At 40.9% G+C, this 15,826-nt stretch overlaps 1 protein-coding gene across 6 annotated transcripts in view; it reads right to left on the bottom strand.

The window, feature by feature from the left end:
* Nucleotides 1-635: 635 nt before the first annotated feature.
* Cbx5 (chromobox 5) overlaps nt 636-15,826 on the bottom strand; it is a 47,216-nt gene continuing 32,025 nt past the window's right edge. For all 6 annotated transcript variants that reach the window (XM_021216378.2, XM_029547983.1, XM_029547984.1 and 3 more), the window contains 3 exons: nt 14,628-14,814; nt 9,866-9,966; nt 636-8,877 (listed from right to left, as the gene is read on the bottom strand). In XM_021216378.2, the coding sequence (XP_021072037.1) occupies nt 8,727-8,877; nt 9,866-9,966; nt 14,628-14,814 (439 nt within the window). In that variant the 3' untranslated portion in view covers nt 636-8,726. The remainder of the gene's footprint in view (nt 8,878-9,865; nt 9,967-14,627; nt 14,815-15,826) is intronic.

Genomic DNA, 15,826 nt, shown 5'->3' on the forward strand with positions numbered 1-15,826 from the left:
CTCTGCAAGCTCCTGAACAACCACATTAGGTTCAGGGCCACATTACCTCACTCTCCCCTCCTGACTCAATTTCCTATTGCCACACCACCCCATTTATGGCCCACAGGTAGGGCACAGGTTTCTGTGGTATTTGTGAAACAAATCAAAGATGATACAGTCACAGGGTAACCACACTGGGCTTTGTAAGCCTTACACTGTGCTTGATGTGCTTTATTGGTGAAGAGCACACAGTGCTCCTTTATTTTCTGAACCATCTATTAAGAGCTGGGAGAGCAGGGAAACCAAGAAGGCAAATAAACTGACTCAGCTCAGGGACACAGTAGGCACTGGCACTGGCTTATTCCTCAGGGTTGGCGCCACCCTGTGGTTGTTCGTAGAAAGTCGGAACCAACAAATCCCCAAAGAAGGTAAACAGTAGCCAGTTCTCTCTTCTTTTCCTTCAGCAATGCTTCAGAAATGGGATGGATGGAGGGCTGGGGTCAACTCAGGGAGTGAGTGCTGCTTAGCATGCACAAGGTTTGATGCTCAGCACTCAAAGAAATAGGAAATGCCAGAAATGTATGACTACTGGCTAATACTTCAGGACCCAAATTTAAAAGGTTTATAGACCCAGCTCTTCAAACTACCACTCAAGATCCATATTTGAAAAGCAATCGTTTATTAGAACCAATACAAGAGTATGAAAAGAGGGAAAAGAGGGTGGAAGGGGGAGAGGATGATGTCTGAATTGGATGTCAGTTGTAGAATGACATAATGTTTGTTTTTTTTCAAAACATTTACACTTAAAATGCAAACATACGTGTAGATAGATAGATAGATAGACCACTTATCCTTTAAAGAAAGCAAAAGCAGACAAGTTTAGCTGAAATAGAACCAAGAAACACAACCCAAAACTCCCCCACAAACCAAAAAAGACCACAGAGAATTCACTGTCTCATTTCCATTTAGACACCTGGCTACAAGGTATGACCTGCTTCCTACTCAGAACAGTACAGTGCTGAGAAAAACCCAGGGGTCTCTGAAAGCCCCTTCCGTGGGAATGTGGGAACACGGCCAGCAGGCAGGGGTAAGGCAACTGCTGGCTACTACTTGGCAGGACATGGGACTGCTCCTTTCCCATCCTCCAGAGAACCCCCTAGGACCCCCGTTAGGAGTACTGGAGTGTATCTACAGGGAGCTAGGACCTTGTGCTTTTTCATGGGTACCAATAGAAGGTCAAACAGGGAAAAAGGAAACCTATCATGAAGAGTTTGGGAATGCCTTAGCCCCTACACTGAGACAGAGCGAGAAAGGCTCTTAAACCCTCCGGTGGGCAAACAAGTGTCAAGATGTCCTCAATGGGTCAGACGGTAGACACTGAAAAGAGGTGACAGATTCCACACACAGTGAACTGAAAGAAGCCTTGAGGACCAATGCTCAATTCTGAAATGCTATACCTATTTCTAGAAAAAAAAAAAAAAAAACAAAATCTAATGTATCTCTTTTTGGTAGGGGAAGGGAGTGTTATGCTGCTTAAACCATCTGGCTTCTATGAGAGAGCAGAGGCATAGGAGCATGAAGGGTTCAGTGGACTACCTGTCCTAGGATCAGTCTGGAAAATGAAAGCAACAATATCGATCCACACTATCACGACAATCAGCAAAAGTCATCCATGAGACTAGGACTTTAACTTCCAATCTGCAGAGAAAGACATACTGTAGCAACCCTGCCTCAAGATTCCCTAACCCAAGGCTCTTGAATTTCTAAGTCTCTTTGTGATGCAAGACACAGAGCCCACAAGTGCCTTCCCTCACAGCATCCCAAGTTAGACTGGACGATCAAGACTCCAACATTCACAAAACAGTCAACATCTGAACTAGCAGCTTTGATGAGGGGTTAAGGGATTGGGGACAGAAACTCGCCAAGGTCACTAAGTACTTCCAAACTTGGAAATAGCTCAGTGAGGGCTAAAAAACTTTGACTGAAGGTATCCTCCACAGGCAATCCTAAAGGAGTTGATCAGCTCTGATCTGTAATGCCTCACAACACCCCATGAGGTAGGTCAGTATTATCACCCCATTTGACAGATGGGGAACTGAGGCATTGAAAGGAAAGACTTGCCCAAGGTCAGCCATTAAGACCAAGTAGGGAGGCTAGCACAGAAGTATGCACTAGAAAAACCTCACTTTCAGCCATTTCACTGCAGCCAGATGAGTTCAATCAACACACTGTTGAGGGCTGCTGCTCACCTGGAGTAAACCAAGGCTGGACAAACCACCTCAGTGCCATTTTGAAAATTAAGTTGCATTTTAAACACTAAAACTCACTTAAGAAGTGAAGGGTTAGCTAGGCAGTGATGATGCACATGTTTGATCCCAGTACTTGGGAGGCAGGGGCAGGCATATCTCTGAGTTTGAGGCCAACCTGGTCTACAGAGCAAGTTCCAGGACATCCATGGCTACATAGAAACCCTGTCTTGAAGAAAAAAACAAAACCCAAAACCAACCAAACAAAAGACATTGATTCTCAGTCTTCTAGTGGGTAATCCAAGATGGCCTTCCTAAGTAAGCTTAGCACTGAGCACCTGAAGGGAGGGCAGCAGGGCTGCAGGGCACAGTGTAGACGCCTAGGCACAATTCCCTCTACTACTACCTGGCATCCTGTGACACCCAAAGGACAGCAACTTTTCCACAGCTTGACTCATCTCACCCAAAGGTGGTAGCATCTTTACAAACATCTTAAGGACATACTGATGGCTTCTTCTACTACCAGAGATATAACTTTTAACACAGAAAGGAAAACAAAAACAAGGATATCTTCCCCATCCCTTAGAATTCCAGTGGGAAATCATTTTGTTCCTATCTTAAAACTATTGGGGTTGGGCACACTGCCAAGCTGTTCAGGATCAAACCCTAATGCTACTAGAAACTGGAAAACACTGACTTGCATCTTGATCATGTTGTCATACAAGGAAACTATCTTTTTAGTTCTCAAAGAATTTCAAAGCAGGACACTGCCTTCCTCCCAAAGCCTTCACAGCAGCCAATACAGAGCTCTATACATAAGCACTCAACGGATGATACAGCAACAATGTTCACCAGAGACACTCTATGACTTTAATATATATCTGTATATTCCACTGATCTGATTAGACTGGACAAATCCAGATGATGAGAAAATTCCAGGTTGGTGTTTCAGCAATGTCAGCTCAGATTCAGTCTGTCTGGAAACTTCCCTAAAAAACAAACCACTCTGAGCTAGGAATACTGCTCAGTGGTAGAGCACTTGTCTAAAATGTACAAGGCCCTGAGTTCAATTCTCTCCTACCCACCCACACAAACAGGAATGCACATACCCCCTCAAAATCCCAGTGTTTAAGGCTGAGGCAGGAGAACAGTAAGCATTAGGGCCTGCCTAGGCTCTTTAAAAGTGAAATTAGCAATCTGGGCTTGGACCAACTCTTAGGGTCACAGTTGCCAACACCAAGAACATTACCAAAAAAAGATGATAAAAAGTTCATTGCATTCAATTTGGCCTAATTTCTCAGTAATAGTTTCCTATTAGATTTTCCGATTAATACTGATGGCTCTTACCTAGGCTGTGATAATTAGGTTTTGATCTATTGTGACATTAATGATCACAATCAGTTGACTTTGAAAATGTCTTTAATTAATGACTCCTTCCTTGTCAGCTTTTGCCTCCAGTGCAGGATCTGCCCTTCCTTCACCACTGTGTTTTAACTCCTTCTCTCACTGACCTCAGAGACAAACAGCATTGGTGAACCACTTTTCCCCATAAAACAAGACTTTAAAACATATTTCTGACAGGAGCAATAAGAGATGATGTTACATGAAATGGGGGCCAAGAGGAAAGGCAAGAGAATAAATTGTCACCAAACAGGAGAGATCCCATTTTAGACAACGACCAAAGTCAAGCTTCATGTTCAAGTGGCAATGACAGAAGTAACTACAAAAAAATGAGACGAGGTAGATTAAAATTCAAAATATTCAGTACAAGCAAAACACAAACAAGAAACTTCACATTTTAACCTTCTAAAGCAGTTGATTTCTGAGAATTCTGACTTCTAAAGTCAGTCAATTATCCAAGCAGAGCTAAGATCTTTATCTTGTGCTCTCAAAAGTCAGAATGAGAACCTGAAAACCAGACTGTTTCTTATCTGGGAGGGCCAGAACACATGTTCCTGTGGAAGGCTTTGATATAAGTGACACAGGAGCTGCTTACTCCCTGGTACTGAAACCCACACAACCCAAAGGCAGACACTCAGATATTAGCTGACTTCTAAGCTTTTCTCTAACAAAGTCTGTCATTAGAGGGTATGTTTTAGGCTTTAAAGCCAGACTAATGTTGATTTCTCCAAAAGGGTAAGAAATTGAAGTGTGAGCAACTTGTAAAATGCCCACAAAGAAGAAATATACAAACAGACCCATAACACCACCACATACAATAAGATCTTCAGCACAGACAATACTACTAAAGTCATGAACGCTTTGGCAGAGTCTAAACAAGACAGTTCTTATGCTCACTTATCTGCGCTCTTGGTAATGACTGCAGTACCCCCATGGCCAGTTAACTCAGTTCATCTAAGACAACAGGTCTTTCCAACAGATGAACCAGTCAATGGCACCGTCCTACTGCAGACCCCCTCCCCATCCTCCCGTGAGAACCCAGGGCCTCGTGTACTCGCCACCAGCCATCACCACTGACTAACCACTAACTAACCACTAACTAACTAAAGACTCATCCTTCTGTATGCCTGCTGCTGCCCCCGACAGTAATCTATATACATGTGTGATATACATTATAAAAACTGTAATGATCAACTCATCCCACGCGACTAAAAAGTTCTCTAGCAAGGGAATTTAAATTTTGTATCCTGAGCCAAAAATGTTTGTTGAATGAAAACAATATTGATGTATGCTAAAGTTGTAGAAATGTGAACAGCACAGTGTATAATGTTGATGGATCACCCAGTTCACCTCTGCTTTCGTGTAAAGCTAGCAAAACTTGAGCATTAGAGGGTGAAGCCGGCAAAAAACAGCCAGGACTAAACAGAAAAGGGTGGCGGGGCGGAGACAAAAAAGAAAGAAATTCAACATTAAAAAGATGTTTTGAAGGATGGGAGATGGCTCAACAATTAAGAGCACTGACTCCTCTTCCAGAGGACCAGGATTTGATTCTCAACACCCACATAGCGGCTCACTCCTATCCCAGAGGATATAAGACCCTCTTCTGGTCTCCTAGGGAACCAGGCATGCACATGGTGCAGATACACGTACAGGCAGAAATCTCATATACACAATAACTTAATTAAAAAAAAAAAAGAGAGAGAGACATTTTGAGCCAGGCATAATGGCACACAACTGATACAAAAAGATCCTAAGTTCAAGGCCAATCTGTGTAATCTTTTCTTATATTCCTTTAGCAACAGAATCTATGCAGGTCTGGCTGGCCTAGAACTCACCATATAGACCAGGCTGTCCTCTAATTAAGATTCATCTACTTCTGCGTCCTAAATGCTGGAATTAAAGGTGTATTACACTATACCTGGCTAGCATAGGTAATTCTGAAAGTCCAGTCTCAATATAAAAGAAGAAGCCAGATAAGGTGACACATGCTTACAATCCAAGAGATTGGGAGATAGAGGCAAGAGACCAAGAATTCAGGTTGGCAGGGCTGGAGAGATGCCTCAGCAGTTAAGAGCACTGACTGCTCTTCCAGAGGACCCCAGTTCAATTCCCAGAAACCACATGGTGGCTCACAACCATCTGTAATGAGATTCAATGCCCTCTTCTGGTGTGTCTGAAGACAGCTACAGTTGAAAAAGAATTTTTTTCAACTTGTCTATACAGCAAGTTGAGGCTAGCCCGGTATCAGAGACTTAGTCTTTAAAACAACAATAAAATGGTGTATGGCAGGGAGGGGGCAGAAAAAGGCGTCAGTTCAGTGGCATAGCACTTGCCTGGAATGTCTAAGCTAGCTATAGGTTCAATTCCCAGTACCACAAAATTAGTTCTGAAAGAGGATTAACACAGGAGAATATAGTCAAGTGTGTAGGAGTATTTCACCTTTGGCTGTGAACTCCTAGATAGCTCTAGGAAACACTTCTGTCCAAGGCTGCAATTCTCCAGCAGAAACAAGCTATTTGGCACAACACATGCGGAGGCACAGATGGGTGTCTGGCTTCTTTACACTGACTGTTGAAGATAATACTGGAATCCCGGTCCCTATTTCTATATATAACCAGGAAAAGTACTAAGAAGAAAACAAGGGTGTTTTGGTAATAGTTAACAGAAAACCAATGCTCCATGAACTTTTAAGAGGAAAAAAACATTATAAAGAGCATTAAAACCAGCAGGCCACTTCTTCCCTTCATTTTTTTGCATTACAAGGCATTAACTCTCAAACTGTATCCTCAGTCCTTTTATTTTTTTATCTTGAGATAGGGTCTCACTAAGTTCCCCAACAGGCCTTGAACATACAGTACCCCTGTATCAGTCTGGGACTATGTACTTTTTTGTCACCAGGCCTGACTTCTTAGGACTAATCTTAGTACCAAATATCATTGTTATGGTTGCCCAAAGGCTAAGATTTTGCTTTAAAAAATATGGCCACTGAAATGTACACGCCCAGTACTCCTGACTACTCAGTGGGTTGTTCTTCCCTCTAGTTGCCAGTCAAGATCCTCAGGAGCTCTGGCTACTTCTGTGCTATTTTCATCTGCCCTAATTACTACTAGCCTTAGTTGCCTGAAGGACAGATCTGCTCTCTAACCATCCTTCATTTCATCAAGTTAAGTACAGACAATGGTCACTTATCCAGCATTTGATTTGCCTCTAACATCTTCAGACAACAACGGACTACAGAGAGAAAAAGCTTACCCATGTGAGGTAAGGGTTAGGTGCTATTCTCCTACCACATTACCATTCACAGTTGTTCCTGGCTGACTTAAGTAAGGCGAAGCTTCACTGTCTGTGTGCCATGTCACGGCAGTACAAGTTGCCTTCTCAACTGTGTAGTATAATTGTTGGCATAATTTATTCAAGAACACAGAACTCAAATAGCAGCTGAGAAGAAAAACAGTATTAACAAATGCTATGAATGGGTCTAGGATTTGCATATTATTTGGCTCATCTGTGGACTGGAGCACTCCATCCATTCCTTTCATTACTATGAACAATCCAGTGGCTGGATGCTCCAGCCCAGACAGCTATGCTTTAAAAATCAAAAGCAACAACAAAAGCAGCCTCAGTAGTTGATGAAGTATAGAATTAAGGCTACTTCAGTGTTTTATTCTTTTTCCTCAGCTTTGGAGCTGGGACAAGACTGTTCAGCTCCAAACTGTTATTTCCTTACTTTTAGTCCTAATTCTCCAGCTTCCTCAATTATACAAGAAGAAAGAAATGAAGAGAAAAATGGGCATTTTTCAGGGGACAAAAAAGTAGAATAGGAGCAGAAATAATAGCAAAGCAAGAGTAAACCAAAAAGGAAATAGTTTGTTGTGAGAGAAGGTTGTGTCAAAAAGTTAATGTGAAGACCTGTCAGTCTCTGAAGTGAGAGTCTTCTTCTATGTTTTTAAAATAAGCTACGACTAAAAGTCCTCAGACTTGGGTAGAGAGGGCAGGGACATTAATGCTCTGAGGACTTGGTGGCCAATCCACAGCCACGAGGCAGTAAATTAAAGAGCATCACTGCTGTTAGGACTTAAAAACCAGTGACACTGTGGCTAGTGGTTCCTCTCTAACAATTCCCAACTTCAAATAATGGCACGGAAGGGAATGGCATGGATCTGCTGATGCCTCTTTGGTACAGGAATGCTTTGGGAGGCCATAAAAGTTGGCAGGGTTAGAGGGTGCCCAGCACCTTGGCACAAGCAAGCACCAGGCAATCACTCACACCTACATAAATACAGTCTAAATATGAGGGGTAAAGAAAGAATACATACATACCACATGATAACTGTATCCAGCCCCATCCTATTATCTTCCTGCACTACAGCTTACAGACTCCACAGTTAAATCTTGTCATTTAATAACAAATTGATACCACTTTACAGAAGCAGAATCAGGAATTGAAAGTAAAAGGCCAAGAAAGTGTGAGGGCTAAACAGAGCGCCTTGACAGACTTAAATGTAAAGTTTCAAGCCCTCAAGAGAACCGAGTTGTTATGGGAGGGTAGGTGAGGATAGTCAGGAGTGGCCCAGAAGACCACACTAGGGACCCTGTATTCTCCTGGCAGAGCTAAATGAGATTGGAAAAGACACAACAGGTAGGCTGCCCTCAATAGCTTTCTAAATAGAAGGATAATATCCTTTCTATGCCAGTATGTCAAAGCAAAGGCCAGCTGGTCATCAATATAATCTAATAACAATCAAGAAACTGAAGTCACTGTCATAATAAAATCCCCCAAAGCAACCAACCCCAATGACTCTAAGGTGATTAAAAAGTTACAGGAGAACAAAAGGAAAAGATCAGGGTGAAAGAGAACACTATGGGAACCACACGGCATGTGAATGACGTAATGCCTGACTTTCACAGAGCTACACTTAGGAATCAGATCATCAGTTATATTACAAGAGAACCAATACCAACATCTCTCCTGTGGAGCACAGTGATAAGCACATTATTTTTATGGATGTGTTTAGGATGGAAAGGGGTGGGAGAAGAGAGAGGAGGCAGGAAGGTAAAGGTATTATATACAAAGAGAAATGACAGAGACTGCCTCCTCCTTTAGCTCTTTGCGCTTTCTTTTTCTTTGTTTTCCGCATCCTCTGGATATGCATGCCACGTCAGTCTCTCTTCATAAAATGCTATCACAATTTGTGGACACTTCACGTTAGCTTCTTTTGCAAGAACCAGGTCAGCTTCATCTGTGTCTTTCCTGAAAAGAAAGGGTGTAAGACTTAGAAGGAGACATGAGACTGAGACAGTCTGTCATTGTCACTGTCTGAAGTTAGTTGGTTTTATCTCAAAGTAGAAAGGGTCTTTAAAGGACTGGAGGTATAACTCAGTGGTAGAACTTCTGTATTTGATCTCTAGCATCAAAACATAAACAAGAAAGAAAGAGCTGAAGGGAGGGCTGTTCTTACAGAGGACCCAGGCTCAGTTTTCAGCACCTACATGGTACCACACAAACTGCCTCTAATGCCAGTTCCAGGGGATCCAATGCCTCTGCAAGCACTGCACACACATGGTGCACACTTATATATGCAAGCAGAACACATACATGTAGCATTTAATGACATTAAGAAATAAATCTTAAGAGAAAAAGGGAAGGGAGAAAAGGAAAGGAAATAGGGGGAGAAAAAAGCCAGTCCTAGGGAGATGGGGATAGGAGTTTAATATCCTGGACTCCTTATTGAGTACAAGGACAGCCTGAGCTACATGAGACCCTGTCAGGAAAGGAGAGAGGAAGGATGGGTGGGAGTACTCCACTTTCTTCTATAAGTCACTATCTCTGATAAAGTAATTTGTTCTTTATTTAGCATTAAGTTTGATGCCTTTTGTTGAAATTAATTTCTCTTTTAGATATCATTCGGTGACCCTGACCCTCAATGATGTAAGCTTTACTTAGCTCTTATCCCGTAGTCATAGGTTCATGATCTTACGGTAAATGATTTAGTTCTATACAAATAGATATTTAGGTAGTAGTAATACAATATTTTTACCCCCCAAATTTTTTACCCAAATATGGTTATTCTAACAAAACAATACCAAAGCTTGAGAATGTCATAAATTCATTCTGAACCATAAATTCCCACTTAATACTGACAATGGAGTTGGTTAAGGATTAATTTAGGAATTCTCAATTTTACACTCTTTCTTCGTAGCAAAAACACAACTGTGAAGTGAAGCACAATTCCTCTCACCATTTCATTAAGAACATTAAGTCGCCGCAGGAATCTGTTGCCCCAATGATCTTTTCTGGTTCCAGTCCTCTCTCAAAGCCCCGAGCGATATCATTGCTTTGCTATAAATAGGATAGAAGAGATTTAGAGCTTGTAGAAATCAAGGAAAAACAAAACGAAACAAAACCTGTTTTTCAGAACAACAAACCACAGCCTTTGTTAGTATCACCTGGTATCATTTGTCATCAGTTCAGAAAAATCCTTACAATTCAAGAAATATAATACTGACCTAGGTCAATCAGGGACAGCAACGCTAAGAGATATTTTTGCAATAAGATGTAGTTATCTTTCCTGGTATTCCTTGCAAATGATTAAGAAGGGACGCCCATACACAAGTCTTTAGCACCCCAGGAGTCTCAGGAGAATCACCTGGGCACTCCATCCCTCTAACCCACTCAATCTCTTCAGCACTGCAAGCAGACACCAAACAAGCTCTTTTTCACTCTCTCAACTTCAGATATGCTTTCTCAACTATATGCTTTTAGACTTTTAATTTATCTTAACAGTGACCAACAGTTTTAATATTTCACAATCATCTATACTTTAAAACAGAGGTAAGAAGAATGCAAGACCAATAGTCTAAAAGGGGCAAATTTCAAAGATCACAAACACTAGTTTGCATATAACTTGAGAGAGGAGCCTCTGGTCTTCTCAGACAGGCTATTAACATTAATTGGAACTGGTCTGAGACTGCAAACAACTGAATGGATAACTCATGAGAAGAGTACTGAAACTTGGTCTCTGGATGATCCAGGTGTAATGCAAGGGTCAGAACAAAAAAGCCTAATTTTATAAAAGTCAATTTTTTAAAAATTTACAAGAGATAATGCAAGCTCATTCATCAGCAACACAAAGAAAACTTAAGATTTACCATAAGAACCAAATCCCAACCCTCTCTGATCATCTTACTTGCCTTTGAGATATAAAAGCAGGCCAGTGAGATGGCTCAGAGGGCAAAAGGACTTGCAGACAAGCCCAACAACCTGAGTTTGATTCCCACAACTCACATGGTGTATGGAGAGTCTCAATGCCAACAGATTCCCTGACCCGCACCCCCCAAACAAGGAGCAAACACAAAACAAACAGATTATTTGAAATAGATGCACAAAAGTTTGCACGTTCCTGGTGGTCCCCAAAGATACAAGAACCCACAACAGGAAGGATATCTTAGCCATGGGTTAATGGGAAGACACTGGCTCTTTAAGACACAACCTCTTTGGGGAATTTAAAGAGAATTGGTTCCCAGATGCAAACACAGCTGCTCACAGCTGGAATGCTGACACAGGGACTAAGTCGTACATCATCTCTGGCAGCTGGAAACAGTCTGCTACATAGGGAGGGAAATGGAAAAAGAATGTTCAAGCTGCTGAAAGGGGCCAAGGCAAGAAAAACACTAAAATCATCACAGGCAGTAATCTTAAATCAGGCATAAAACCGACTAAGAATTTTCTTCTTAGTCTAAAAAAAGTAGTCTTAAAAAAAAAAGGCAATCTTCCCATACTTTGAAAACACACGACTACTACTATCATGAAGCTGTTCTACCTGACAGCTGCCAGTATTGCTGAGAATGCTATCAAGGGCCCCAGACAAATATGGCCCAAAGGATGTCTGGAGGTTGTTTTCAAGGTCAGCAGCTCCAGAACCTAGACATGGAGCCCTCTGAAGTGGCCAAAGACTCAAAGTCAGATTACCACCTTTAAAAGAACAAAGGCCCTAAGTTGAAGAAACGTTTATTATCTCTCACAAATATACAGTTAGTTAAAAAGTCTTTGGTTGTAGCCGGGCAGTGATGGCACACGCCTTTAAATCCCAGCACTTGGGAGGCAGAGGCAGGCGGATTTCTTTTTGTTTGTTTGTTTGTTTTTATTTTGTTTTTTTCGAGACAGGGTTTCTATGTATAGCCCTGGCTGTTCTGGAACTCATTTTGTAGACCAGGCTGGCCTTGAACTCAGAAATCCACCTGCCTCTGCCTCCCAAGTACTGGGATTAAAGGCGTGTGCCACCACGCCCAGCTAGCAGGTGGGTTTCTGAGTTCGAGGCCAGCCTCGAACAGAGTGAGCGCCAGGGCTAGTCAGAGAAATCCTGTCTCAAACAACAACAACAACAAAAGTCTTTGGTTGTGTTACTTGCTACTTTAACTAGAAATGAACCAAATGACAAAAGCCAGAATACAGATGACTAACAAAAACAAAACAAAAGGTTAACTACCACCAAGCCTAAAGTTCCAACTTCAATTCCCAGGACCAACCTGGTAGAAGAAGGCAACTGACTTTTCCAAGTTGTTCTTTACACTACACACATGTACAGCTGCATACATGCTCACACACACAAGCAAAATAATAAACTATATAAATAAAATTTTAAATAAAAGGGTGAGGGGAGATTGGGAGACAGAGTCAGAGTTTGAGACAAGCATAGTCTACATAGTGAGTTTCAGGCCAACCCAGGCTCATGCATTGTTTGAGACCCTATCTCAAACAAACCCTAAAACAAAAAACAAATAAATTTCTTATCAGTACAGTTTATCATAATCAGAACATGGCATAGGTTGCAGCCCACAGAAGGCAGGCATAAGAGGATCTCTGGGAATTAGAGATCAGCCAGGTCTATATAGCAAGCTCCAGGACAGCCATGACTGTACAAAGAGACCTTATCTTAAATAAACAAACAAAAAGTTGTAAAAATAAAATTAACAAGCGAAAGAAGTCAGGTACAGCTCCCATAAAGTCCAAGAATTACATAACCTTTATAAAAACCCACTGCCTCAGTTTACCCACAGAAACTCTCATTTAACTGATGTAAGGTTCATCTTGGGTACTAGAGTCTTCATTGTTTAAAGATCTGCTGGGTGGTTTTGAGGTACAGTAACAATTAAGAGTAACTGTAGAAAAGTGGGCATCTAAGCATAGCATAGCTAAAGAGGGAATTAGTGCAGGGATGCCCTATGGGCTTAGGCTTGGTTTTTATTACATTTTAAGTACACAGGCTTTATAACCCTGAAATAAATGGGACGAGGGAACGCTGGAGATGTATAATGTTTGTGTAACATATGCACACAGCAAAGATGCAAAAGAAAAAAAGGGGCAATATGTTGTTTATATTTCTACCTTCAATCTAAAGATCAGATAAAAGCAACAAATCAAACCAAACTTTATAATTAGTTTCCAAATTAAACAATAAACACACAAAAGAAGATGAAAATTATTTTCTTGAGATATATAGCTAGTATAAAAATTAGTGGAATGGGGCTGGTGAGATGGCTCAGTGGGTAAGAGCACCCGACTGCTCTTCCGAAGGGTCTGGAGTTCAAATCCCAGCAACCACATGGTGGCTCATAACCATCCATAACAAGATCTGACTCCCTCTTCTGGAGTGTCTGAAGACAGTTACAGTGTACTTACGTATAATAAATAAATAAATCTTAAAAATTAGTGGAATTAGTCAGGTGTGGCACATGCCTAAAACCCACCAATCAGGAGCCTAAGGCAGACATGGAAGCTCCAGGCTAGCCAGAAATACATTGTGAGTTCAGAGTTAGACAAGTTATAAAGCATAACCTTTGCCTCTAAACAACAGAGAGGCTGGGATTCTCAGTTAGGTTGACAGAATTCTCATCTAATATGCAGCAAGTTCTGAGTCCACTCCCTAGCACAGATTAAAACAATACCACAGGCCTACCATTTCAGTGCTTGGGAGGTAGAGGTAGGAGCACTAGAAGTTCAAAGTAATCCTCAGCCATACTCAAAATGTGAGGCCAGACTTAAGACACATGGGGCACTGTCTCAAATATCAACAACAGAAACAACAACAACAACAAAAAAGAAACAAACAAAAAACTAAGAAAAGATAAATGCTATGTATGGGAAGACAGACTGATTCCTGAGGCCCATTAGCTAGCAAGCCTATATGAATCAATGAACCGAAGAAAGACATCTGACTGTGATCTCTAGTCTTCACATACATATGAATGTGTACATATGCATACATGCACATACACATATTAACAAATATGTAAACACATATCACACAAAAAATAAGATATAGGATTAAAAATAATGTTGGAACAAAAGACAACATGGAGTAAAGCAGTAAACATTTCAGTGTTTTTTGTTTTTTTTTTTAGTGTTAGGTGTTATTATTAGTGTATTCAGGTGGGCAGGTGAACGAAGGGGTCAAAGGTCAACTTAAGGAGTCAGTTTTATCCTACAATATGAGAGGTAGGATTTGAAATCAGGTTTTCAGGCTTGGCAACAGGTACCTTTACTCCTGAGCCAACTCCTTAGCAACTTTCCTTTCTTTAAAAAGAAGAAAATTAGAAGTGTCTTCATCTTGGCTCAGTGGCTAAGAGAGATTGCTGCTTTTCTAGGTCCTAATTTTGGTTCCCAGCACTCAGTTTAGGGAGCTCACAATTACTTGTAACTCTATCTGGAGAGAATCCTACACCTGGTTTCCTTGGGTACCCACACACCAGACACACATTCATATACATTTCTATTCATGGGATAGACAGAATAGATTCCATTTCATATTAATTTTCACACTTTTAAATACAATTAGCACTACTAGTTCTCACTCAGCCAGAAGGGGTCACTGTAGCTAATCAACACACTTCCATGCAAGCTTTTGTTTAACAATATACCTTAAGGTCCATCCTTAGAAAAATACCTAAACCCCCATTTGCACAGCAGAAGCAAGAAGACAGTGACAGGAGCGGGAAGCTCACCTCTCTCTTTTTTTTAGATTTAATATCATCAGCACTGTTGGAGAAACTGGATTTCCTCTTGTTTCCTTCTGATTTCTCCCTGGGCTTGTTGTTTTCACCCTCCTTCATCTTCTTATACTTTTTCATAAACTCAGAAATTAATTCAGGACAATCCAAGTTCTTCTCAGGTTCCCAAGTATTGTGCTCCCTGGACAATAATAAAGATAAAGGGAAAACTGAGGGATGGGGTAATGCCCTGTTTTCACCCACTTCCCATCTCAGCAGAACTTAAAACTGGCGAATGTTTGCAAACTACATCCTTAGCTGTTTTCATTGCTAAGGCTTGTTTTAAAGAGGACATGTAAAGGAAGGACAGGAAATCTATACTTAGGGATTTATACTTCAGTGGTAAGGTACTAGCATTTGTAATGCCATAGGTTTGAGCTTCAGCTCTGCAGAGAAAAAGAAATCCAACAAATTTGATCTTCAATTTTCACAGAAGATACGTGGGAAAAAGTATGTTCATAAAAGTCATGTAAAGAATTATAGCAGGGGCTGGTGAGATGGCTCAGCAAGTAAGAGCACTGACTGCTCTTGGATTCCAAAGATCCTGAGTTCAAATCCCAGCAACCACATGGTGGCTCACAACCACCTGTAATAAGATCTGATACCCTCTTCTGGTGTGTCTGAAGTCAGCTACAGTGTACTTATATAATAATAAATAAATCTTTTTTAAAAAAATAAAAAGAATTATTATAGCAGCAATATTTTTTTAGGACTGCAGATCAAACCCTAAACCAGGATTTTATGTCTGCTCCACCACTGAGAGTTACAGCCCTATAGCAACATTTTAGTAGCCAAACCCCAAAACAAACCTGAAGGCTCACAAATTGATGAATGGATGAACAAAAATATGGTGAAACTGTATAATGGAATAGTATTAAGCAACAAAAAGAAACGAAATACAATTTGAGAAAATTTCAAAAACAGTATACTGAGTATATAAGAAAACATATGCTTTCTTTCTGTTTCCATTTCTCTGACATACCCTGGCAAGATATATTTTAGATTAGACTGAGGAAATATTCTGTAATGGACACAAGGTAACAAACCACACCAATCTCTGAGTTCCAAGGTAGTCTGATCTACAGAATAGTTTCCAGAATAGACAGATCTACAAGGAGAAACCCTGTCTCAAAAAAAAAAAAAAAAAAAAAAAA

This window comes from Mus pahari, chromosome 17 (assembly GCF_900095145.1).
Source record: "Mus pahari chromosome 17, PAHARI_EIJ_v1.1, whole genome shotgun sequence".
NCBI classification, from domain to species: domain Eukaryota; kingdom Metazoa; phylum Chordata; class Mammalia; order Rodentia; family Muridae; genus Mus; species Mus pahari.